Source organism: Ananas comosus, linkage group 5, assembly GCF_001540865.1.
Source record: "Ananas comosus cultivar F153 linkage group 5, ASM154086v1, whole genome shotgun sequence".
NCBI lineage: Eukaryota > Viridiplantae > Streptophyta > Magnoliopsida > Poales > Bromeliaceae > Ananas > Ananas comosus.
Genome location: NC_033625.1, coordinates 11,826,081 through 11,850,142, shown reverse-complemented (window position 1 = coordinate 11,850,142; position 24,062 = coordinate 11,826,081). Strand labels below are relative to the sequence as shown.

General features: G+C 40.6%; 1 protein-coding gene and 2 long non-coding RNA genes across 4 annotated transcripts; 2 read left to right on the top strand and 1 right to left on the bottom strand.

The window, feature by feature from the left end:
• Nucleotides 760–2,126, top strand: LOC109710612. Its single transcript, XR_002216405.1, has 3 exons — nucleotides 760–841; nucleotides 959–1,020; nucleotides 2,112–2,126. It is a non-coding gene; the product is annotated as an uncharacterized LOC109710612 (long non-coding RNA).
• On the top strand, nucleotides 10,958–12,775 carry LOC109710611. 2 transcript variants are annotated; one of them, XR_002216404.1, is made up of 5 exons: nucleotides 10,958–10,991; nucleotides 11,252–11,318; nucleotides 11,416–11,484; nucleotides 11,602–11,663; nucleotides 12,760–12,775. It is a non-coding gene; the product is annotated as an uncharacterized LOC109710611 (long non-coding RNA). The 2 variants fall into 2 exon arrangements; XR_002216403.1 differs by lacking the exons at nucleotides 11,602–11,663; nucleotides 12,760–12,775 and having other exon boundaries at nucleotides 11,416–11,586.
• On the bottom strand, nucleotides 19,167–23,727 carry LOC109710033 (benzyl alcohol O-benzoyltransferase-like). The gene is made up of 2 exons (XM_020232446.1): nucleotides 23,230–23,727; nucleotides 19,167–20,855 (listed from the first exon to the last, which is right to left on the bottom strand). Exons 1-2 carry the CDS (start codon nucleotides 23,671–23,673, stop codon nucleotides 19,896–19,898), a joined length of 1,404 nt encoding a protein of 467 aa, XP_020088035.1. The 5' UTR covers nucleotides 23,674–23,727; the 3' UTR covers nucleotides 19,167–19,895.

The window sequence follows — 24,062 nt, the reverse complement described above, 5'->3', positions numbered from 1 at the left end:
TGTACCGGTACAGCCATCACCTTGTACCGATACAAGCTGGCAGATTCGTGGCAGCAAGGCTATTTTGGTCATTTCACATCTTGATACCTATCTACTTGACCCAGCTCGACCCCAGGAGTTCTGTGGATGTTGCTGGAGTGCAGAGGAGTGTTCTATCATCTCTCTCTCTTTCTCTCTCTAGGATTTTTCTCTCTCCACGAAGAATTCGCCGATTTCGCTCGTTTTCGTCGCAACGTTGGTTCCTCGCTGTTCGTATGTGTCGCAGGGCCTACGTGGACGTGTGAGGGAGTATTTTGGAGAGCTTTTCGCAGCTCTGAACCAGTGAGGTGCTGGTTGAAGCTTGAGAAGGTATGTGACTCGAGTTTTTCCGTTATCGGCGCTCTATTAGTCGATTTGAGGATCGATTTCAGGATTTTGCTTCCAACTGTTTTAACCTGAGTTTTCAGCATGTAAAAATGAGTTAATTAGCTGTGAATTAACCTTCTTAGATCAGGGATAAGCTACTTTGAAGCTTAATTGGAATGTTTAGCCATTTATGAAGCTTAATTGGAACGAAATGCAATTGTTTGAGCGAATTGATGCAAATTGGGGATTTTTCTTCGCAGCAGGTCTTCGAGCTTTGTTGAGCTGAATTTGTACTCTTAGAAGCTGATTTGGAAGATGCTCTAATCAAGGGTAAGCAGAAAATTCCGTTAGAAAGTCAATTTCGCAAGAATTGAACTATATAAGCTCATATACAAGTATTTTGATGTCGTTTCGGAATTGTTCGCAGCGAGAGGGTGTTTGACCCTTGGACCGCCTTCGTTTGGCCTTGGAGGGCCTTCTGGAAGCTTAACGTGAGGTATTGAACTAAGCCAAAACAGGGATTTAAGCTATTCCTATGTATTAAGTGCAATTGCGCCGAAATTGGACATTTCAATCGTGATTTGATACGATCTTTGTGCTTCGTGTTCAGTAGGATTGAGACCTAGTGGAGCTGATCCTTGAGACTTCTTGGACTGATTTGGAGCCTAATACTAGGTGGGTTTGACCTAACCAGAGCAAGTGAAGCCCCCCTATGTTCTATATGTATTATAGACGTGGTTTAATTATATGCCTATGTGATTGTTAAAGGACTCGGAATTCGTCATTATGACGTTTATCATATGTGAAATGAGCGTTCATGCATAAAAGTACTCATGCATTAAGTATTCTTGTTTAGTTCAATAGAACAATCAGGAGATCAGTTTATTATGTTTCTATGATATAGAGAACATATATACATGAAAGTATTTCTATTCATATTCAATACAGTTGAATGGCTTATGAACAAGTGTAGGATGCACTTTAAAGTAGAGAACAATGATATTCTCCTGACTCTAATATAGAGAACTATGACATGCTCATGACTATGTTGATAGTGCTATACTAGTGGAAAGATTATAATGCTATGTGATTTAGCTTTACCCTTATATGTTTACAATCTAGTGGATACTAGCTCTGGTCACTATTTGTGTCTTGAAATTCTGATCAAAGGATTGAGGGTGTGAACCTTGCAATGGAAATATGAAAATTGAGACATATGGTTAATGGACTTTGCTTGCTTGCCATCGTGCTCATTCGCACACGCTTGTGAGGGTAGCTCCCTACAAGCCGGCACTCCGGAGTTAGCCTACGCGACAGTTGCTCGCCCGTGCGGGATTGGGTGCCGAAGTGGATTGCCGTGGGGAGTGTATACTACCACGGGGCCATCAGGCATGGCGCAAGCTGGACTACCTTGAGTAGGTCCTAGTGAAAGAAAATGAAAGTGAAAATGATAATGACAGTAATGAAGGAGTATCAGTTGTAGTGTATAGTAGTACTTACACTCCTATGATTATGTTTATGTTCATATTTATAGTAGTTGCAATACTTCTATTATTCAGTTAATTCATTACTGCAGATATCATGTTTACATGTTGAGTTCATGCTTGTTACCTGTTAGCACTGCATATGTTTATATCATGCACTTATTGCTTTTACTTACTTCAGTACATCATGAGCCTAGTGGTGTAATTCGCTGAGGCTGGCGGCTTACCCACTGGGAACTATTGTTTATAGTTCTCACGCCCTTTTGGTGGTTGTTTTTACAGAGCCTGTTACAGGAGAGGCTAGGGATCGTGGCAAGGGAGTCGCGCCTAGCTAGGGACTACTAGGAGCGTGCTAGTCGATCACCTTGCTACTCGGGCTACGGCCGAGGGTGATGTCCCTATGTATAGAGAGACCATCGTTGTACCTATTCCTTTTGTATACTCTTTGTTCCTTTACTGATAGTATATCGACTTGTATTTTGCTCTGATATCAGGATAGGATCTTACTATACTTTCCTCCTATCGACTTGTGTTCTTGTAGACGCCTTATATACTGCAGGTGTATGGCGGGTCTGTGCACGTGCCGGATATGCTTCCGCTGGTACCCGGGCGTGACAGATTATAGTGGTATCAGAGCCTAGGGTTGAGTCTTAGTAAACCTAGTAAACCTTAGGCTTGTTGGACTATAAGAATAGGCTCGTGAGAGACGCAGTCTAGTTGAGGTTGTTGTTAGCGAAAGTACTTTGATTGGGTATTTATAAACTCCGAATAGTAGGAGTTTGATCGGGATGTGCAAGTACTACCTTTGCAGAGGGTCACGTTGGCGGCCGACAACGTGACATCGGAAGTTAGTATGCGTTACATTTCATTACTTTCGCTTAATTAGTTGGTTTATATCCTCAATGAGGGTTCAGTAGTATAGGTTTTATTAATCTATATTCGTTTTGTGCTGCAGCTCAAGATGCCTTTAACTCGTTCGCAAGCCGCCGGGGCAGCTGAGGCGGCGGATGCAGAGGAAGTGGGGACTTCTGTTACTTCTGGATCTAGTGGGATCCATGAGTTGCAAGATCAGCTTGCGATGTTGACAGACTTGGTTACTCAGCAGGCCGCGGCAGCACGACAGCAGATGTATGCTGCGCGTCGACAGGAGGACAGGATGAAGAGGTTAGAGGATCTGTTACTGCGACAGACGACCGACAGAGAGATTCCAGATTCTGTACCTATAGCACCAGAGAGGGGCACCACTGCGAGAGCACCGTCACCGGTACCCGATATACCCCCAGTAGCCCCGAGGGTAGAGACCCGACAGGAGACAGTAGTACCACCACCAGTACCTGTAGCAGCAGCTGGGACAGTGTTACCCGAGATGGTGGGGGTTGTGGAGCGAGAGCGGATGATGGAACGACTGAATGAATTTCGTCGCTGCAATCCTCGTGTCTTTGATGGGAAGAAAGCAGATCATTGGGTAGTTGAGAAATGGTTAATGCACATGGAGAAGTTATTCTATGACACCTTTGTTGAGGAGCAGTATCGAGTCTGGTTTGCGACACACCACCTTGATGGTGAGGCTTACAGGTGGTGGGTGGACATTCGCGAGGATCCCCGTGCTGATTTGTCTGCTATTACGTGGAACAGGTTCAGGAAACTGTTGTTGACTACCTATTTTCCCCAGAGTGTAAAGAGACAGATGGAAAGGGATCTGAGAAACCTGAGGCAGGGGGACAGGACAGTGGCAGAGTACGAGCGAGAGTTCTCCCGATTACTGCACTGTATTCCTTTTGTAGTTCGAGATGATGAGGACAAGGCTCACATTTTTTAGGTGGGTTTGCGACCTGCGATCTTCAGATTGGTCCAGGCGTCAAACCTCTCCACTTACCGGGATGTAGTGAACCGGGCCTTGATCGTCGAGAAAGGGGCAGAGATAATGAAGGAAAGAGATGTTGTGGATCGAAGCAAAGGGAAGAGACCTGCAGTTGAGAGCAGTGGTCAGCAGTCCTTTCGGAGACCGCCAAAGTATCCGAGGGGGCAGTCAGGTCAGTCGAGGGGTCGAGGTTCTTCAGCACCCCGTGGAGCACCCGAGCGTCGATGACCGCCGCGTTGTGTTATCTGTGGTGGGCCTCACGTACCGCCACAGTGTCCACAGCGTGGGGGCAGGTGCTTTCTTTGCGGCCAGGAGGGCCACTTTCGTTCAGAGTGTCCGAGAGGTTCTCTGCCTGCACCCTCGTCAGCTTCTGCGCGCACCTGCATCTTCAGCTCCGAGCCAGGGGACCCCGACAGTGCCCTATCAGTCTAGACGACCACCAGTACAGCGGCAGTCAGAGAGTTCGCAGCAGGGTTCAAGTGGGCGAATGTATGCCGCTCAGACCGAGGGCGCCGCAGCAGCACAGGAGGTCGTAGCAGGTATAATTATGCTTTATGATATTCGTGTTCGTGCATTATTTGATACTGGTGCTTCGCATTCTTTTATTGATCGGCAGTTCGCCGAGTTGCATAGCATTCTTTTAGCACCTACTTTGCATCTGGGACGAGTGATTGTGCCTGACCATACCCTAGATGTTCGTGAGTTTTGCCCTCGCTGCCCAGTTAGGGTAGGCGACTGGATTATGCCAGTGGATTTATTGGCACTACACAAACTAGGTGAGTTTGATGTAGTATTGGGTATGGATTGTTACATAGTATTATCCACTATAGATTTCATCCGACACAGAACGGTTGACTCTTTAGAACCGGTCTAACAGGATTAGTTTATAGGGTGTCAGAAGTTATTGTCGGCAAGACTATTACTCTTCGCGAGCCATGACAGTTATACGAGAGTTAGTATAGCCTATTTGATCGCATTTCTGAGAGTGACGCAGAACGTCTCAAGATTAATGATATTACGTGTTGTCGCGAGAATTCGGCGATGTGTTTCCAGCTGAATTGCCATGCGCATGCAACCTGATAGGAGTTGAGTTTTGTGATACATGCTTGTCCCTGGACTTACTCCTATTTCAAAGTGGGGCTGGCTTATGTTCGTCTGTGGGATCTTGGCGTCTTATAATGGCACCCGCTTGAAATTGAAAGAGCTGAAGCACAGGTTACACGATGTTGACAAAGGATTCCATTCGGCGAGTGTAATGCCTTGGTGAGTGTAATATACCGAAAATTCGGAAAATAAATATCGAACTTTAGTCAAATTGACCAAAGTGCGAAGATGGTGCACTTCGGAAAGCCCAAAGGTGTTAAAATGATCAAAAGTGAGTTGTGGAAGATTTTCGAGAGCTAAAGAATCAAATTCTGCAAAACTGCAGATTTTCAGCTCTCGGGGACCGGTCCCTAAAGGGAGAGACCGGTCCCCGAACGCGTATAAGATGAGACAGCCGAAAAATCGGCTAAGTCCTGGAAGGATAGCTCTCGGGAACCGGTCTCTGCCTGAGAGACCGGTCCCCCAGAGACCGGTCCCATAAGGAGAGACCGGTTGCTCTGCGCGCAGCAGCTCTGGCTGCGCTGGGACAACGTTCGGGAACCGGTCTCTGCTTGGGGAGACCGGTCTCTGCCTGCGAAAACTGCCCAGCTCGGGCAGTGTAATAAAGTGGAAGTTGAGGGGTTTATTAGCATTTTTGCAACCCATTGAGCTATGATAGGGGGCTGAGGGGTTTTTTTCTCTCATTTCTCACCCTCTCACACTCTCTTCTCTCCCTTTCTCTCTCTAGAAGACAAAGGAGAAGAAGAAGAAAGGAAGAAAAGAAGGAAAAGAAGGAGAAGAAAGTGAAGAAGAAGATCAAGGAGCTAAAGGAGCTTCATCTTCTTCCTCTCTAGTGCAAGTTAGGGCAAGCCTTGAGGTAAGCTTTGCCCCTTTTCATGATAACTCCCAAACTAGGGTTTGGGTAGACCTAGAATTGGTTTTTATGGAGCTTTTAGAGTATTTGAAGCTTTCTTTTTGCTTCTTTAGAGATCAAAACCTTGGTTTGCTTTAGAGGTGAGCTTGGGCCACCTCTAATGGTGAAATCCAAACTAGGGTTTTGGAAAGCCTAAGAATGGTTCTAATGGACTAATTAGAGTGTAATGAAGCTACTTTTGCTTCTCTTTGAGATCAAACCCTAGGTTTGATACATGTGTTGGAGCTAGGGCACCAAATTGGGGCTTTTGCTCATGAGGATTGCTAAGTGCAATTGACCCTCTAGAAACCTAATTGGGGGTATTTCCGACGCGTTGGTGCGCTCGGAATAACGTTACGAAAAGTCAAAGTAAAGTTATGAGCAAAATGGCCTAATAAGGGTTCGTTTTGCCGCAGGTAAAGAACGAGGCAACTAAAAATCCCAAGAAAATCATCGGAGCACCTAAAGAGACCTACAAGGTGGGTGGTGCTTTCCAAACTCATTGAAATTCTCTCTATGCCTAATGTGTCATTCTTTGAGCATATGTTATATATATTGTTGCATGCATTTTAGGGTAAAGTAACGATGAAATGTGATGATTGCATGATTGTGAGTTCAACGTGCCAAATGTGATGGTTGAGAACCTTATGAATGTCAGAACCCTAGATGTATGCATGAGAGAAAATGTGAGCACCCAAAGTGAGCAAAAGAACAGAGTGACACAATGACATAGATCGAGTGGCATTCGATAAAACTAATGTGAAATGACACTAGAGCTAGTGTGATGTAAAGAACTAAAGCGATGTAAAGAATGATGAAAATGACAACGAGTAAAGTTAAAGTAAAGTGGGCAATAAGAATAAGAATGCTAGAGTTAGCAAGGGTAAAGGAAATGTAAAGAATGTGATTGCATGAGTTTGCAACATAAAGTGATGTAAAGAACACTAGAGCTAGTGTAAAGTCAAGATTGAACTTATAAATCCTTTGAGTTAAGGATATGATCATACTTGCTATGAGTTCCGTGCTCGAGGGTGGTCGCTCCCCCTCGGGCGATGCGCTCCGGAGTTATGCATCCGGGTTGGAGTAAACCCGTAAGGACGGTCCTAGCTGGTGAGTTCCTGCGATGATGGACTTAATGTGAAGCAAGTTAATGTGCGAAACCCCCGGCTAAGCCTTAATGATTAAAGAACAAAGAACAATCAAGAACAAAGTGTATAAGTGTAAAGAACGAAAGAACATGCATAACTGCATCTATTTAATGTTGAGCATATTTCTTGCTATTTGTTTCAGGCATATTAGAGCATCATGTAGAGATTGTTACTATATCTTACTTATCCCTTTCTATTAGCCTTGAGTTTCCCTAGTGAAAAGTCGGTGATGTGGGGCCGAAAGCCACTGGGAACTTGTTGTAATTCTGCACCGCCCACTATTTCCACTGAGCCCGGAACCCTTGGAGCCGAGCCGCGACGCCCGAGGTAACAGGAATCGCGCCCTCTTAGTCATGAGGCCACCAATGTTGGGTTTCATTTGTAGTAAAGTATATATCAATCTTTGTATTGATGATTAGTAATCGTAAAGAATAGAAGTAAAGCTTATTTTGAGTGGAAAATGTGAATGTAAGAAAGAAATAGATGAAGTTATTTAATGAGATGCGAAGAATTCAAAATTACTAAATGAACTGCCATGTATATGATCCAAAATGATCATGTTAACTTGTAATGGTTTAGTTTCTTTTTCTTTCACTAATAGCTATATGGCTTACACACTCTGTTAGCCGTTGTAGTAATGTTTCCCGCAAGTGCCTTCTTATTGAAAATGTGCTGTGTGGAGCCTTGGGCGTATAGGTGAAATCCTGTTCGTTCCGGCGTCTGTTTGACGTGCCTGTCGGGCCAAATTGTCAATCCGGTCCGCGGGCCGTGACAGAGCACGCGTGTTTATTGGTCAAGAAGAAGATGCTCTCTTCGATTTCTGCTTTACTCGAGAATCAATAAGTCCAATCAAAGAATAAATATCCATTGCCCAGAATTGATGACGTTTATTCATCAGCTCAAGATCGGAAGATATACTCTAAGATTGATTTGTCAGTCAGGGTTACTCATCCAGCTTAAGTCAAGTCCTGTAAGAGTTTCTAAGACTGCTATTTTAGAACACGGTCTGTGGCCATTATGGGAATTTACATGTCATGCCGTTGGATTGAACTAATGCTCCAAGCAGCCTTATATGGATTTTGATGAACCGGTTTTTAAGCCCCTATTTGGACAGATTTGTGTAAGTGTTATTGATGATATCTTGATATAGTTCTGAAGTAACAGACATCAAGACATTTGAGAGCTATGTTACAAGTACTTCCGAGAAAAGCGAACTATTTGCCAAGTCTAAAGAAAATAGCATTTTGGCTCAAGAAGTGCATTTCTGGGCACATGTGATTTCTGAAACTTGTAATAGGCTGTGATCAAGAAGATGAAGACGTTTAAAGATTGGCCTACGACTGACCAGTGTCACTTGAAATTCGGAGTTTCCTTGGATTGGCAGGATACACGAAGATTGTAGAAGGATTTGCGAAGATATGTCCCACTCTCTCACATCGACCACACATTAGGAGCCTAAATTTCTGTGGAATGGAACTGCATAAGACTTGCAAGAGCTGAAGAACGGTTGACTACCTGCCCGATTCTGGCTTTGCATTACTTGGAGATATGTGATTTCAAGCAGCGGATGCGGTCACTCGAAATGATTAGGGTTGTCCTAATTGTCAGCACAGCAGAGTAAATTGTCTTATGCATTCGTCAATTGAAAAGATATATGATAAATATACCCTACACATGAAATCTGACCTTAGCTGCTTGTGGTCTTTGCTTAAGTCTTTGGCGCATGCTTTCGTTATTGGTAGTGAGGTTGAGAGGCCTGGCTGTGGGAGTGTGTCCTCGGTTTTTCGCTCGAGAACACTCTACTGCGAGCGTTGCGAATGTATACGGATCAAAAAGCTTAAATTCTGTTTACTTACTTCAAAAAGAATTAAACAAACTGGACATACGTAGATGGTTCTGGAGCTACTCAAGGATTAGATTTGACCATGTCCTCGTATCATCCACAGGAAAATCGTAATGTCGTAGTCAGATGCTCTAAGTCGGAGAAAATTCGAATCTGGAAAATTTGTGCGATGATCGAAACAATGCAACCACTATTATAAAGGTAAATGGAGGCAAATTGACTTTGAAGTTTAACCCGCTGATATCCTTTCGGAGATTTTTATGTCATTAGTATTGCAACCTACCCTGCATCGATCGAAATTTAACAGAAAAGCAAACTCGAAATAATTTTACCTGCAGAAAATTCGAGATAAAAGATCACTGTTTGATCATGAAATAAGTTTTCGGCGCTAGATTATCGGGGATTATTAAATTTCGATGATTAGCCTCTGATCCGCCGAATCTGTATTAAAAAGAGATTCTTGCTGAAGCACATGCGGACACCTTATACCATGACACCCGCCGGGGAGTCATACGAAATATGTATAAGGATTTTAAGTAATTACATGGTGGCCTGGAATGAATAACGGAAATTTGACTTTGTGGCTAAATGCCTTAACGTGAGATGTCAGCAGGTTAAAGCTGAACATCGACTTCCTGCGGGGAAACTGCAGAGCTTACCCATACCAGTGTGGAAGTGGGAGAGGATCACTATGGATTTCATTGTTGGATTACCTCGCTCACAAGCAGGTCATGATGCAATTTGGGTAATTGTCGATCGATTGACTAAATCTGCCCACTTTCTTCCAATTCATACAGTGTGGTCGGGGGAAAGACTCGCACAAGTGTATCTTGATGAAATTGTGCGATTACACGGAGTACCTGCTTCTATTGTTTCGGACCGAGACACCTGATTCGTTTCACATTTCTGGAGAAGTTTACAGGAGGCCCTGGGTACTCGATTGGATTTTAGTACTGCTTTCCATCCTCAGAGTGATGGGCAGTCCGAGCGTACCATCCAGACCCTTGAGGATATGTTGCGGGCCTGTGTGATTGACTACCAGGGCAGTTGGCCACAGTTCTTGCCTATGGCTGAATTTGCTTATAACAATAGTTATCAAGCAAGTATTCAGATGGCACCTTTTGAAGCCCTTTATGGTAGAAAGTGCAGATCACCACTTCATTGGAGTGAAGTGGGTGAGAGATTAGTTTTGGGTCCAGATGTACTATAAGAGGCTGAAGCTAAAGTTCGACTTGCGCGAGAGCGTCTACTGACAGCACAAAGTCGACAAAAGAGCTATGCAGATAAACGTCGGCGAGAACTGGAATTTCATGTTGGTGATCACGTATTCCTAAAAGTGTCACCGACAAAGGGAGTTAAAAGATTTGGCATTCGAGGGAAGTTGAGTCCTCGATTTATTGGACCCTACGAGGTGTTGGAACGAATAGGCCCCGTAGCTTATCGGCTTGCGTTGCCGCCGAATCTATCGGGAGTACACAATGTATTTCATGTATCGACACTTCGAAAGTATGTTTTTGATCCGACTCATATATTGGACAGTACTCCAGTGGATTTACGAGAGGATTTGAGCTTTGAGGAGCATCCAGTGAGAATCCTAGCTCGAGAAATAAAACAACTTCGAAATCGCGAGATACCCTACGTGAAAATCCTTTGGAGCAATCACGATGAACGAGAAGCCACTTGGGAACTGGAGAGTGCAATGCAAGAGCATTACCCCTATCTGTTCTCGATAGAATCTTGAGGTACGTATTTACAAGTTTCGCGGACGAAACTTCTTTTTAGGAGGGGTGAATGTAATACTCTGAACTTTTGCAAATTGCGGAGTTCGAGTATGTGGAATGATGTGTGGATCAATCCTACATGTTCTAAAAGGTTAGAACAAGTTTTTGGATAAGTTAGAGGATGATTGGAATGCTAAAAGTGAGAAATTGCATTGATCTGCGAAAATCAGCAATTTTCTGCTTGTTGTACCGGTACAGCCATCACCTTGTACCGGTACAAGCTGGCAGATTCGTGGCAGCAAGACTATTTTGGTCATTTCACATCTTGATACCTATCTACTTGACCCAGCTCGACCCCAGGAGCTCTGTGGATGTTGCTGGAGTGCAGAGGAGTGTTCTATCATCTCTCTCTCTTTCTCTCTCTAGGATTTTTCTCTCTCCACGAAGAATTCGCCGATTTCGCTCGTTTTCGTCGCAACGTTGGTTCCTCGCTGTTCGTATGTGTCGCAGGGCCTACGTGGACGTGTGAGGGAGTATTTTGGAGAGCTTTTCGCAGCTCTGAACCAGTGAGGTGCTGGTTGAAGCTTGAGAAGGTATGTGACTCGAGTTTTTCCGTTATCGGCGCTCTATTAGTCGATTTGAGGATCGATTTCAGGATTTTGCTTCCAACTGTTTTAACCTGAGTTTTCAGCATGTAAAAATGAGTTAATTAGCTGTGAATTAACCTTCTTAGATCAGGGATAAGCTACTTTGAAGCTTAATTGGAATGTTTAGCCATTTATGAAGCTTAATTGGAACGAAATGCAATTGTTTGAGCGAATTGATGCAAATTGGGGATTTTTCTTCGCAGCAGGTCTTCGAGCTTTGTTGAGCTGAATTTGTACTCTTAGAAGCTGATTTGGAAGCTGCTCTAATCAAGGGTAAGCAGAAAATTCCGTTAGAAAGTCAATTTCGCAAGAATTGAACTATATAAGCTCATATACAAGTATTTTGATGTCGTTTCGGAATTGTTCGCAGCGAGAGGGTGTTTGACCCTTGGACCGCCTTCGTTTGGCCTTGGAGGGCCTTCTGGAAGCTTAACGTGAGGTATTGAACTAAGCCAAAACAGGGATTTAAGCTATTCCTATGTATTAAGTGCAATTGCGCCGAAATTGGACATTTCAATCGTGATTTGATACGATCTTTGTGCTTCGTGTTCAGTAGGATTGAGACCTAGTGGAGCTGATCCTTGAGACTTCTTGGACTGATTTGGAGCCTAATACTAGGTGGGTTTGACCTAACCAGAGCAAGTGAAGCCCCCCTATGTTCTATATGTATTATAGACGTGGTTTAATTATATGCCTATGTGATTGTTAAAGGACTCGGAATTCGTCATTATGACGTTTATCATATGTGAAATGAGCGTTCATGCATAAAAGTACTCATGCATTAAGTATTCTTGTTTAGTTCAATAGAACAATCAGGAGATCAGTTTATTATGTTTCTATGATATAGAGAACATATATACATGAAAGTATTTCTATTCATATTCAATACAGTTGAATGGCTTATGAACAAGTGTAGGATGCACTTTAAAGTAGAGAACAATGATATTCTCCTGACTCTAATATAGAGAACTATGACATGCTCATGACTATGTTGATAGTGCTATACTAGTGGAAAGATTATAATGCTATGTGATTTAGCTTTACCCTTACATGTTTACAATCTAGTGGATACTAGCTCTGGTCACTATTTGTGTCTTGAAATTCTGATCAAAGGATTGAGGGTGTGAACCTTGCAATGGAAATATGAAAATTGAGACATATGGTTAATGGACTTTGCTTGCTTGCCATCGTGCTCATTCGCACACGCTTGTGAGGGTAGCTCCCTACAAGCCGGCACTCCGGAGTTGGCCTACGCGACAGTTGCTCGCCCGTGCGGGATTGGGTGCCGAAGTGGATTGCCGTGGGGAGTGTATACTACCACGGGGCCATTAGGCGCGGCGCAAGCTGGACTACCTTGAGTAGGTCCCTGTGAATGAAAGGAAAGTACTAAATGAAAAAGGACAGTAATGAATGTTTATTACTTAAAGTGTACAGTAGTCACTTTTATGTTCGTGCTTATACTCATGTCTATGTTCATGATTACAGAAGTTGCTATATCTCTTTTATGCAAATGGTTCATTACTGTAGAAAGCTATTACATGTTGATTACATGCTTATTACTTATTAGCATCATGCTTATAAATCATGCAATTATTGTTATTGCTTTCATTTAGTACATCTTGAGCCTAGTGGTGTAATTCGCCGAGGCTGGCGGCTTACCCACTGGGAACTATTGTTAATAGTTCTCACGCCCTTTTGGTGGTTGTTTTTACAGAGCCATCTACAGGAGAGGCTAGGGATCGTGGCAAGGGAGTCGCGCCTAGCTAGGGACTACTAGGAGCGTGCTAGTCGATCACCTTACTACTCGGGCTACGGCCGAGGGTGATGTCCCTATGTATAGAGAGACCATCGTTGTACCTATTCCTTTTGTATACTCTTTGTTCCTTTACTGATAGTATATCGACTTGTATTTTGCTCTGATATCAGGATAGGATCTTACTATACTTTCCTCCTATCGACTTGTGTTCTTGTAGACGCCTTATATACTGCAGGTGTATGGCGGGTCTGTGCACGTGCCGGATATGCTTCCGCTGGTACCTGGGCGTGACAGCTTTGGAGCTTGGAGAAGACCTAGGGCTCTCCTACAAGGTGGTCATTGGTGAGTTTTGGGCCAAGGTATGGTTTTTATGAAAACCTAGGTTAGGGTTGGGTTTCTCCCAAAGAAACTTAGGGTTTTGAGTTTCTTTCATATTTAGAAACCCTCTAGAGGCTTGAGCTGCTTGAAAACCCATGGAAGCTTAAGGTGCTCTAATGGTGGATTTCTAGGGTTTGCATTTTAAGCCCTAGAAATGATTGGGATGGTTCTAAATGAACTCCTAGAGGTCAAACAAGCTCTCCTTTACTTGTTTTAGAGATCAAAACCTAGGGTTTAGCGAATGATATGGTTAGGATACCAAATTTGGGGCTTTTAACCTAGAGTGTTTCTAAGGCAAATTGGCCTTATAGAAACCTAATTGGAGACCAAACGAACACGTTGGGCAACTTGGTTCGACGTTACGAAAAAGGTTTAAGTAGTGATATCGGGTAAAAAGCCTAAGTTGGCTTCGTTTCGCCGCAGGCAAGCGGGTAGAGCTTCAAAAATCCCAGGAAAATCACCATAGCATTCTCTCAACCTCTTAAGTTGGGTGGTGCATTCCAAGGACCTCGAAAATCCTTCTATGTCTAAAGTCATATTTGAACATATACATATACATTGAGCATATCGCATAGTAGGGTTACTCATGAGTTTTTATTACATTTTGTTGGTTCAAATGCATGTGGAATATCGTATGATAATTGAAAATTCATAAACCTAATGTATGCATGTTGAAGAACAAGAACCTAGTGGACTTAGAAAATAATTGTGACATTGGACATGACCATAGTGAGTGGCATTGACGAGTCTCGAACACTTAGAAAACAAGTGTGGTATCAATGACGAAGAATAAGAACAAGTAGTGTAGATGATACTAGTAGAGGTTAGAGAATGCAAGTAAATTGGGTTAGTGACATTATGACATATACACCTTAAAGTTAAGGGTCATATGAACATGGTTCTCCTTAAAGTGAAGGAATGAATTGAACTTGAAATCCTTAAACTTAAGGATTGATCGTACTCACCTAATAGTCCTTACTCAAGGGCGGTAGCTCCCCCTTGGGCGATGTGCTCCGGAGTTGTCATCACTGGGTCGTAGCGGAATTCTCCCCAGAGGACGATCCCGTCGGGTCGTAACGGAATTATCCCCGATAGTAGGGATTTGGGTTGGTGAGCTTGTGAAGGCAAAACTTACGGGCTAGCCATGAGATTGGGTAATGAAAAGTTAATCTTGCATTCATCATGAGCATTCTATCGAGCATAGTTTTACTTATCGTTCAGGCATATTAGCTGCATCTGTTAGTTGGTTACTATCTATTTTTCTTCTATTATGACTGATTAGACCTAGTGGGATAGTCGGCGCAGTTGGTTGCCGAACCCACTGAAAACTTTGTTGTAGTTCTTACACCCCTATTTCCATAGAGCCGGGACCGAGCGAGCCGGCAGACGATCGCAGTAAGGGCATCGCGCACTAGGTAGAGACCGCCCGAGATGTTTTACTTCATAGTTGCATACCCTTTTAATATATCATCATTTGTATTGCGATGATTATAGTAGTTAAGTCAAAGAACATGAATGATGTAAAAGAATTCATTTAATATCAAGTTATATTTTGAAGAAATGAGATGTAAAAAGAAATGATGCCAAATTGTAATTGATTTTCTAAGTGTAGTTTATTACTTTCACTATTGGCTATTGCTTGCCCTCGTGCAAGTCATTGTGTATGCTTCCGCTTATGCAAATTTTATACTCTATCTGTACCTGTTGTTGAGCCTTGAGCGGACAGAAGAGGCTCTGTCCGTTCGACGTCTGTTGACGCCCTCAAACCAGCCAAAAGAATCGGGCTCTGGGCTTGACACAAACTATCTATTTTCACAAACAAAATAACTTATAAAATGTCACTTTCTAAAAATAGTACTTCAGGTGTTCACTTTCGGCCAACCAAATATAATAAAAGAGAAAATAAAAAATTAATCTCAAAACTATATAAGAGAAAATAGTAAGGACAATTAATAATGGACTCAAAAACGAATCAAAATAAGAAAGGAAAGATAATATTTGTTGTGGCTTAATTTTAAGTAAATCTCTAATATAAATAATTTTTATTTTTAATATTTTTTTAATTATTATTTATTAATTATTATTGTATATTTATTGTAATTTTTTTTCCCGCAACGAAGCGCGGGTGTTTAACTAGTCATAAACAAAGACCTAGCTATTTTTCTGTGAGAAATAAACTGATTAGCTTAACATAATGCCACGCAGGTATTTATAATTAGGTATAACTAGAGTCAAATTAGTCTAAAACTTTTAACCAATGTGACTAGAGGCATCTTTTATATAATTTATTTATTAATTTATAGTGGTAAAAATGATATTTACGTGGTGCTTACTGGTAAATGCCCCACCAGTTCGTGCGCGCTACTCACTGTCCGACTTTTACAGTCTTTTTCAGTGGTGTGCGTTAGACCATACAAAAATTAAAATTGTACCTTCAACTATGATTTTTTTTTTTTTTTTTTAGAGAGAGAGATAGGTAACACGCTATCCATCTCGTTTACTTTATTTAAAAATAAACTTAGCGAGTAATGTGAATCAATTAGGATTCGAATTTGAGACCTCGGGTACCAACCACCAAGCTCTTTGCCACTTGCGCTAGGGACGTACCGTCGATTACTATAATTTCGATTTCTAAATACTGGTGCCCATATGCATCCTAACCATTTGATCGACTGTATTTTTATGGATCATCTTGAATAAATCACGCAGGCCACATCCAACAACAATATGTACCTTTTATGTCATTCTGAGCAAGAGACTATTACCCTCCTTTTTTATTTATGTCATTCTGAGCAAGAGATCACTTCTCTACTTCTCTTTACTTATCAAACTTTCTGAATAACTTGGTTCGCTTCCATTAGGACTCTTCGCCAAATGGCCATTTGGAGTGGTTGGTTGCCTGCCTTCATTTCAAACCAAGGCTTTGAAGATACACAAAGCTTTCTATACACATATCCTTAATTTGGGCAATCTGCAAAGCGAGGAACAATGTGATCTTCTCCAACAACTAATTCCGAGTTCGCGTAGTTCTTCATTCCATTGAAGCTTGGACCACTATTTACTCCGGAACTCAGATGATGAAGATCTTCATTCTTGGCGCCTTCGCCATCGCAACATCTCCTCATCAAACATCTCTTAGTTTCTGGTGCGGTGGTGCATGGTCAAATGATACTTATGGTGACCGTCGCTGAGCAGGATGCTTAGTGGTTGACGGCGACAAAGTAGTGTCATATATGTGCAGCAGAATGTACTTCGTAGAATCAGGATTCCCACTGGTGGTGGACCAATGTCATGCTTCCGGGCCTAATTTGGAAAGGTTTTCTCCAAAAGGTCTCTATTTCTTCCTTTTTTTTTTGAAAAGATCGAAGTTTGCGGAAAATAGATTAGGGTGTGAACAAACGCGCGACATATACAAAAAATTCTTTAACCATACGAACAGAATCTCCCCAATACATGCACAGCATCGGCATACAAAGCGATGTATTTGGAAAATAGGTGCCAAAGAAGTAAATGATTTATTTCTCATATGTATTTGGAAAAGAAAAATATGATCACATGCATGCATGGTCTCGGTTTGGGTCTTGCTCCTACTCATATTTGAACTGATGCATCTTCACCTGTAGCATATTAAGAATGGCAGCAAAGGCCAGAAAGAAAGCAGAGGAGGAAACAAAAGAGATGAAGGAAAGAATGATGGTTATGGAGACCCAGTTGGCTGAAATGAAAGCAATGGTGGCAACAATTTTGTAAAATAAGTTTCAGAAATCTAATTATACACCTACTAATCCATTGGATGGTCGACAGGTTTAACTTTACTAATTAAGTAGTTCTAAAATAATTTGTCAAATAATCTCTTGTTGCAATGTTCTTATTAATTACATAGTGTTATTTCTTATGTAGAATGTTGTTGATGTGAATAATTCGAATGATATATTTGAGAGAGAAGTGCGATCGTCATCATCCAATCACGAGTTTCGGTCTTATCAGATACATATCTTGCCTAGATAGTAGAATTATATGTTATTGTTATGGATTTTATTTAGACATGTTTCATGAAGTGAGTTGAAATCTTGAACAATTCAATGAAGAAAAGATGACGATTGAAGACTCAAAAACTCAAAGTATAAATCCTACTTGCTAAGTTTAAATGATGTTAATGGTGATTTATGATCATATATATATAATTGGAAGATATTAGACTGGGTTTAAATTAATAAAATATTTAAAACTAAAATTTTGCAAGTTTCAGGATTCGGACCCTAAAGGAGAATCCGGACCCGAAAACCTCCCAGACTGTTTCGTAGGAAGGATCCGGTTATTACAGGAATGGCTCACACCTTGCTTTTTTTTTTTTTCTTTTTTTTTTTTTTAAACATCAAAGTCCGGACCCTACATATAAGCCTTGCGATACATCATCCAATGCCTGAACCAAATCCAAGCAGTGCTTTCTCTAACAACTATTGGCTGATTTAATTAGAAGAACATTAAACCGCGATTCTTTTGGAGGGAGTTGCATGACCATCTTGCATGCCTTCCAAGAAGGATAACAATTAACTGGTTCCGCTAGAAATAGTTGGTCTATATATAGCCATTCAGTATTGGTATATATGGAAACTAAATCTTAACCGAGTCTATGCTTATAAATTAAACAGTTTTGTTTGCCTTCTTATCTATAAGTCATTTTGATAATGTAGTTTAAGAATCGACTATCTATATTATTAAATATAATTTTAGACATTGGAAATATTTAGAAACTAAATCCATGATTTTTTTTATATCATTTACAACCAAATTCGTAACTCTTTACATCATTTATCTAGCGACCAAATAGTATCAAAATCGACAACTTTAACGATTTATATGAGCCATTTTCTTGTCAATAATGTAGAACAATCAAAATTACTTTTTTCTTTCTTTTAATAGAAATATTTTTTGCTATCAGAATTAAGATCAATAACTTCGATATTGAATAGAAGAATATAATACTCAATTTTTAAAGGGTTGTTTGATTTTGATTTTTCATATTAGGGATAATTGCCTATATACTCCTCAAAACTTCAAAAATATCTAATTTATTCCTACTTATTTTTTGTTTTTAATATACCCCTCATATGTTTCTCCGTTATTCAAAAATTCCCCCGCAGTTACCACCCGTTAAGTTATCTCGAGTTATAATAAAAATTGGTAACAGTAAAGAAGTATATTTGAAAAGATTAAAAATCAAAAATTTCTTTTGCCTTAAGGACAAATAAGAAAAGTTAGTAATGATAGAAGAGTATATTTGAAAAGACAAAATAGTAATTTTATAGAGATAACAGCTATTGCTAATATATAGTTCATATTATAGTTGCATGATAGGCTCGATATATATATATATATATATATATATATATAGAGTCTGGCTACTATACTATCGATAGTATTAAGCCCTTGGTACTATTAAGTTTTCTACCGTTAGATCTACCCTTTGATCATTTCTACCCGTTAAATTATACTATTAAACCAACCACCCACTCAACCCTAGTGGACCACTATCAATTTAACCGGAGACCACTATAATCCTAACTGCTCATCTATTCATCCAACGGCCGAAAACTCAATAGTACCAAGGGCTTGGTACTATTGATAGTATAGTAACGTAATTCTCTCTCTCTCTCTCTATATATATATATAGAGAGAGAGTCCGGCTACTATACTATTGATAGTACCAAGCCTTTGGTACTATAGAGTTTTTTACCGTTAGATCTACCCTGTGATCATTTCCACCCGTTAGATTATACTATTAAACTAACCACCCACTCAACCCTAGGAGACAACTATCATCCTAACCGCACATCCTTTCATCCAACGGCCAAAAACTCAATAGTATCAAAGACTTGGTACTATTGATAGTATATGAGCATATATATATATATATATATGTGAAACTCAGTTTCTAGCTATTTTGAATGCTCTATACTAGATTACATTTAACGAAATGGATTATCTATTTGGGAGCTTTATCACCCAAAATTATTTAAGAATACAAATATACATTGTACTCATAAGAGTATAATAACTAAACTTTATATCACGTCATATTGCATTATAAATTTTGCTAGAATATTTTCAAAAATATTACTATTCACATACTTCCACCCTCTATAATCCTTGGATGCTTGAAATTTAGTAAGAGTAAGTGGCACAGTAGTAGACCCATGGATAAAAGTATGTGAATAGTGATAATTTTAAATATATTCTAACTAAATGCTTACATTACATTATTTTATATTATTTATAAATATTATAAAAAACTTTAAATAATACTCCTGTGATTTCACGCTTTCTCACTTTAATATCTCATAGTTTAAAATATATCACTCTAATGCCCTATAGTTTTGTTTTTCTCTTTTCGTTATCCCCTCCGATAATTTTTCTGTTCAATTAATAACAAAGTTAAAACTATAGGATACTAAAATGAAAATTCGGTAAACTACAGAGGACTAAAATGAATACTCGGCAAACCATAGGTGGGATATCTTAAAATTTTTTTTATATATGCTTTAACGGAGAGTTAACGGAGGTACGGACGAAAAGAAAAAAATAAAATTATAGGGTACTAAAGTAATATATTTTAAATTAAAAGATATTAAAGTGAGAAAGCATAAAACTACAGTGATAGTATTTGAAGTTTATTCTAAATATTTTGATGCGACTGTGAACAAACGTAGCCTTATTTAAAGTGCAGGCTTGATGGCAGTATCGGTAGAGGAGGAGGAGGAAATGCGATCTTGCCGTTTTTCCGTTCCGGCCGACTCATTCATCAGCCTATCAACCTCCGCCGCAAACCTCTCCATAGCCTGAGCTGGCAATCGAATCGGCACAACGATCACGGGCTCGCCATTGCTATTCTTCCCTCCAAGGTAGAAGCTGCACAGGGACCCCACCGGCCCCGGCCACCCGGCAGCGGGACCTGCGAACACCGCCCTCCCCCAGCCGAAATCTACTTTCTCGAGCCCCAAATGCGTCAAGTTCGACACGAAGAACGGATTCACACCCATCGCATGCGACCGCCCTCGCAGCACCAACAAATCTGCCGTCGACTGGACGTACTCGTCGTCGACGGCGCCCACCGCCTTCTTGATTAGCTCCGCAGCGTAGCCGAGTTGGTTTTTGCTGAGCTTCTCTACGGTGGTGGTCGCCGCCGGGAAGGCAAGGACATTGCCGTAGTAACCGGCTGGCAGCCGCCTGCTGAGTCTTTTGCGAGCGTCTACGGCGGCGGCGAGGGTGGCCTCCTCCTCCGGCGGGAGGCGAAGTGCGACTACGCGGGCTTTCCAGATGAAAGCCGTGAGGAGCTGGAAGGTCGTGAAGGCGTCGCGTTGGCCGAGGGGAAGGCGGTTCCGGAGGGCAGGGATGTCGCGGGGGCCGAAGGAAAATACGCGGAAAGTTGCGCTGTCGAGAGGGTGGAAGGAGAGAGGACGAGGGTCGACGTCCCGATACTCCGGGTGGGGGTGGGTGGGGCACGNGCGCGCCTCCAGGCGCTCGCGGGCCCACACGGGGCGCACGGTGGGGGCGCCGGGAAGGCCCCGAGCTAGCTCTGCTACTGCTGTCAAGAACTGCACCAGCCGGCAACCGTCGCAGATGACATGGTTGAATTTCATGCCCAGGATGAAGCCCCCGCATAACAGCCGAGTCACCTGTAATAGCAATTACTTGCATCATATCGTTTGTTATTATCAGAGTACGATTCTGTGTGCTATTAAAAGTACGGAAGTTTTGGTGCCTCTAAATCATTCTCGATGATGTGATTTCTGAATCGACGATCAACTCCATTAGATTTGATTTAACGACTTCGTTAGATTTGATCTAGCATATTTGAAAAATTTTAAAAATAAATTTTATAATTTTCCGATATCATTTACCTAATGATAAAAAGGACTCAAAATGGATGGTTAAAAATAAAAATCTCATAAAAAGTTATGATATAACACTAAAATTTTCGATTATGTAGAAAGTATAAAAAATTTTCTATCAAAATTTTATCTGATTTGAATATCTTTACACTGTTGAACTTATTTAGTTTCCTGCTCTAATATCATATTAAATAATGCGAAATAACTGTTTTCTTCAGAAGTTTTAAGTTTTTTCGAAATGCCCTAGTCAGATCAACCTGATTCATTCAATCGGGGAACCTACTGCTGGAAGTGGCTTTGGCCCATTCCAGAGCGAGGACGTTTCGCAAAAGGAGAAGCCATTGAACTCATCGCGATATACTTTTATATATATTTTATATTCAACATTCCTCCTTACGTCTCGATTTGAAATTTTTTAATAAATACGAGACATGAACTTAATTAAATAGCAGGAAACTAAATAAGGCCGGGAGCTTGGCTGCCGGAAAAAAATATTTATTAGACTCAAGACAAAGACATGGGCTTCATTAAAATGGAAAAAAATTAAATAAGGCTCTAAGTGGGCTTAATTAAATGAGAGAAAATTAAATAAAACCCTAGTGGGCTCAACTAAATAGAAAAAAAATATATTAAATGATGCTCGAAATCTAACAGGAAATTGATTTAACATTTTTAATAGATACAATACGTGAGCTTAATTAAATGGAAGGAAGTTTGATAACACAAGGAGCCTGACTCGAACATGCAGGACCTTCTTCTTTGATACTATGTTAAATAATATGAAACAACAATTGTGCTCTAAAGATTTTAAGTTATCAAGAAAATAATATTCATATTTTTATATTCAACGCTCATAAAAATTTAGCCTTCAAAATACATCCATATATACTCACTCTCATCCGCCACACTAAATTAACAGAATAAATTAAGATTATATTTATAACAGTGATTAATTTCTAATACAACTAGAAATATAAATCTATTAAGAATTTAAGATTAATAATAACCTTAACTAAATAGAATAATCAGAACAGAATAGAGTTAGAAAAATTTTATCAACATATATATATATATATATATATATATATATATATATATATATATATATATATATATATATATATAGAGGTCTTATGTGCTATTATTAGGAGCACGGAGGCCTCCGTGCTTCTAAGCCGTTTTCGATGGCGGAGCTTTCGAATTGATGATCGACTCCGTTAGACTTGATCTAGCGTATTTGAACTATCTAGAAAATAATTTTTGCGATTTTTCGGTATCATTTACCTAGCGATCGAAAGGGTTCAAAATCAACAACTTTTAATGATTGATGTATACCGTTTGCAAGTTTAACGGTGCAGAAGTATTCAAATCAGATGAAATTTTGATAGAAAATTATTTATACTATTTATAGCAAGATCAATATCTCCGATCGAAAATTTTAATGCTATATCACCATTTTTTGTGAAATTTTTTTTTTCAGCTATTGATTTTGAACCCTTTCGATCGCTAGGTAAATGATATCAAAAAATCGCAAAAATTATTTTCTAAATAGTTCAAATACGCTAGATCAAGTCTAACGGAGCCGATCGTTGATTCGAAAACTCCATCATCGAAAACGACTAAGGAGCACGGAGGCCTCGTACTCATAAGTTGTTTTCGACGATAGAGTTTCCGAATCGACGATCCACACCGTTAAACGTTATTTAGAGCATTTGAAACATCTAGAAATCAAATTTCATAATTTTTCGATATCATTTACCTTACGATCAAAAGCTCACAAATTTGACAATTTTTAACGGCCAGTATGGAATACTTGCTAGTTTAATGGTGCAAAAGAATTCGAATAGGTTGAATTTTTAATAGAAAATTCTATTCACTATCTAGATAAAGATCAATAACTACGATCTTAAATTGAAGGATCCGATCATTCATTTTTAAGATATCGTTCAATTTTGACCGTTCATTTTATGCCCGCTTGATGGACTTTATTATGATTTCGTAAAATTTATTTTTTAGAAGTTTCAAATACTCTAGATCATATTTAACGGAGTGGATCGTCGATTCGAAAGTTTCATCATCGAAAACAACTTATGAGTACGAAGGACCTAATACTCATAATAGTATAACACACAGAGCAAGGGAGAGTTGATCAATTTACCTGAAACACCAGCAAGGGAGAGTTGATGATGTCACTGCAGTCATCCATGTCGACGACGAGCTCATCCAGGCATGAGAACGGAGGAAGCAGTTCCTCGCCGAAGTGCTCAAGGCGGACGTCGGCGTCAGCCTCGGCGAATAGCACCCCCTCTCCAGTACAATCCACGACGAGCTTCCTGTCAGGCCCTTCCCTGAGCCGGCCTGCAAAGGGGTAGTAGAACACGAGCGCTCGGGCGAGAGCATCCCGTATGACCCCCGCAGGGTCCTCGTCCTTCGCCCCCGCCGAAAGGTCCCGCCGATAGAAGTGGAAAATGGGGATTTGGACGCGGAGAAGCTGCTGATCGTCGATGTCCGACAAGCGCTTCAGCTCGCGCGGAGTGCGGTCGGCTGGAGCCACCAGAACGGGGCTGTGCCGGCGGACCGAGAAGCTCAGCTGCGGCGCCATGTTTCACAATTTGGTAACGAAATTGCGTAGCACTGGATATGTTGTAAACTAATACTGCCTGCGCAGCCTTATTTATAGGCGGCATGCAGTGGATGCACTTCACCAACTAGAAGATAGAGTTTATGACCTATAATCCATCCAAAATGCACAGAATTAATGCGTTTGCGAAATTTGATGAAATTTTTACTGGCAGACACATACGGAGATAGCGACTATCAACGACTAATGCACACTGGTGTAGAGACCGTGATGCAGCGAGTAGATAATAAAAATAAAATTTAAAAATTTTAATAAAATTTATATTTACAGTTTATTTATGTATAGAAATTTATATTATATTAAGTACAGTTAATTTGCATGATTAAATTTAACTGCTAAAAAATTAAAAT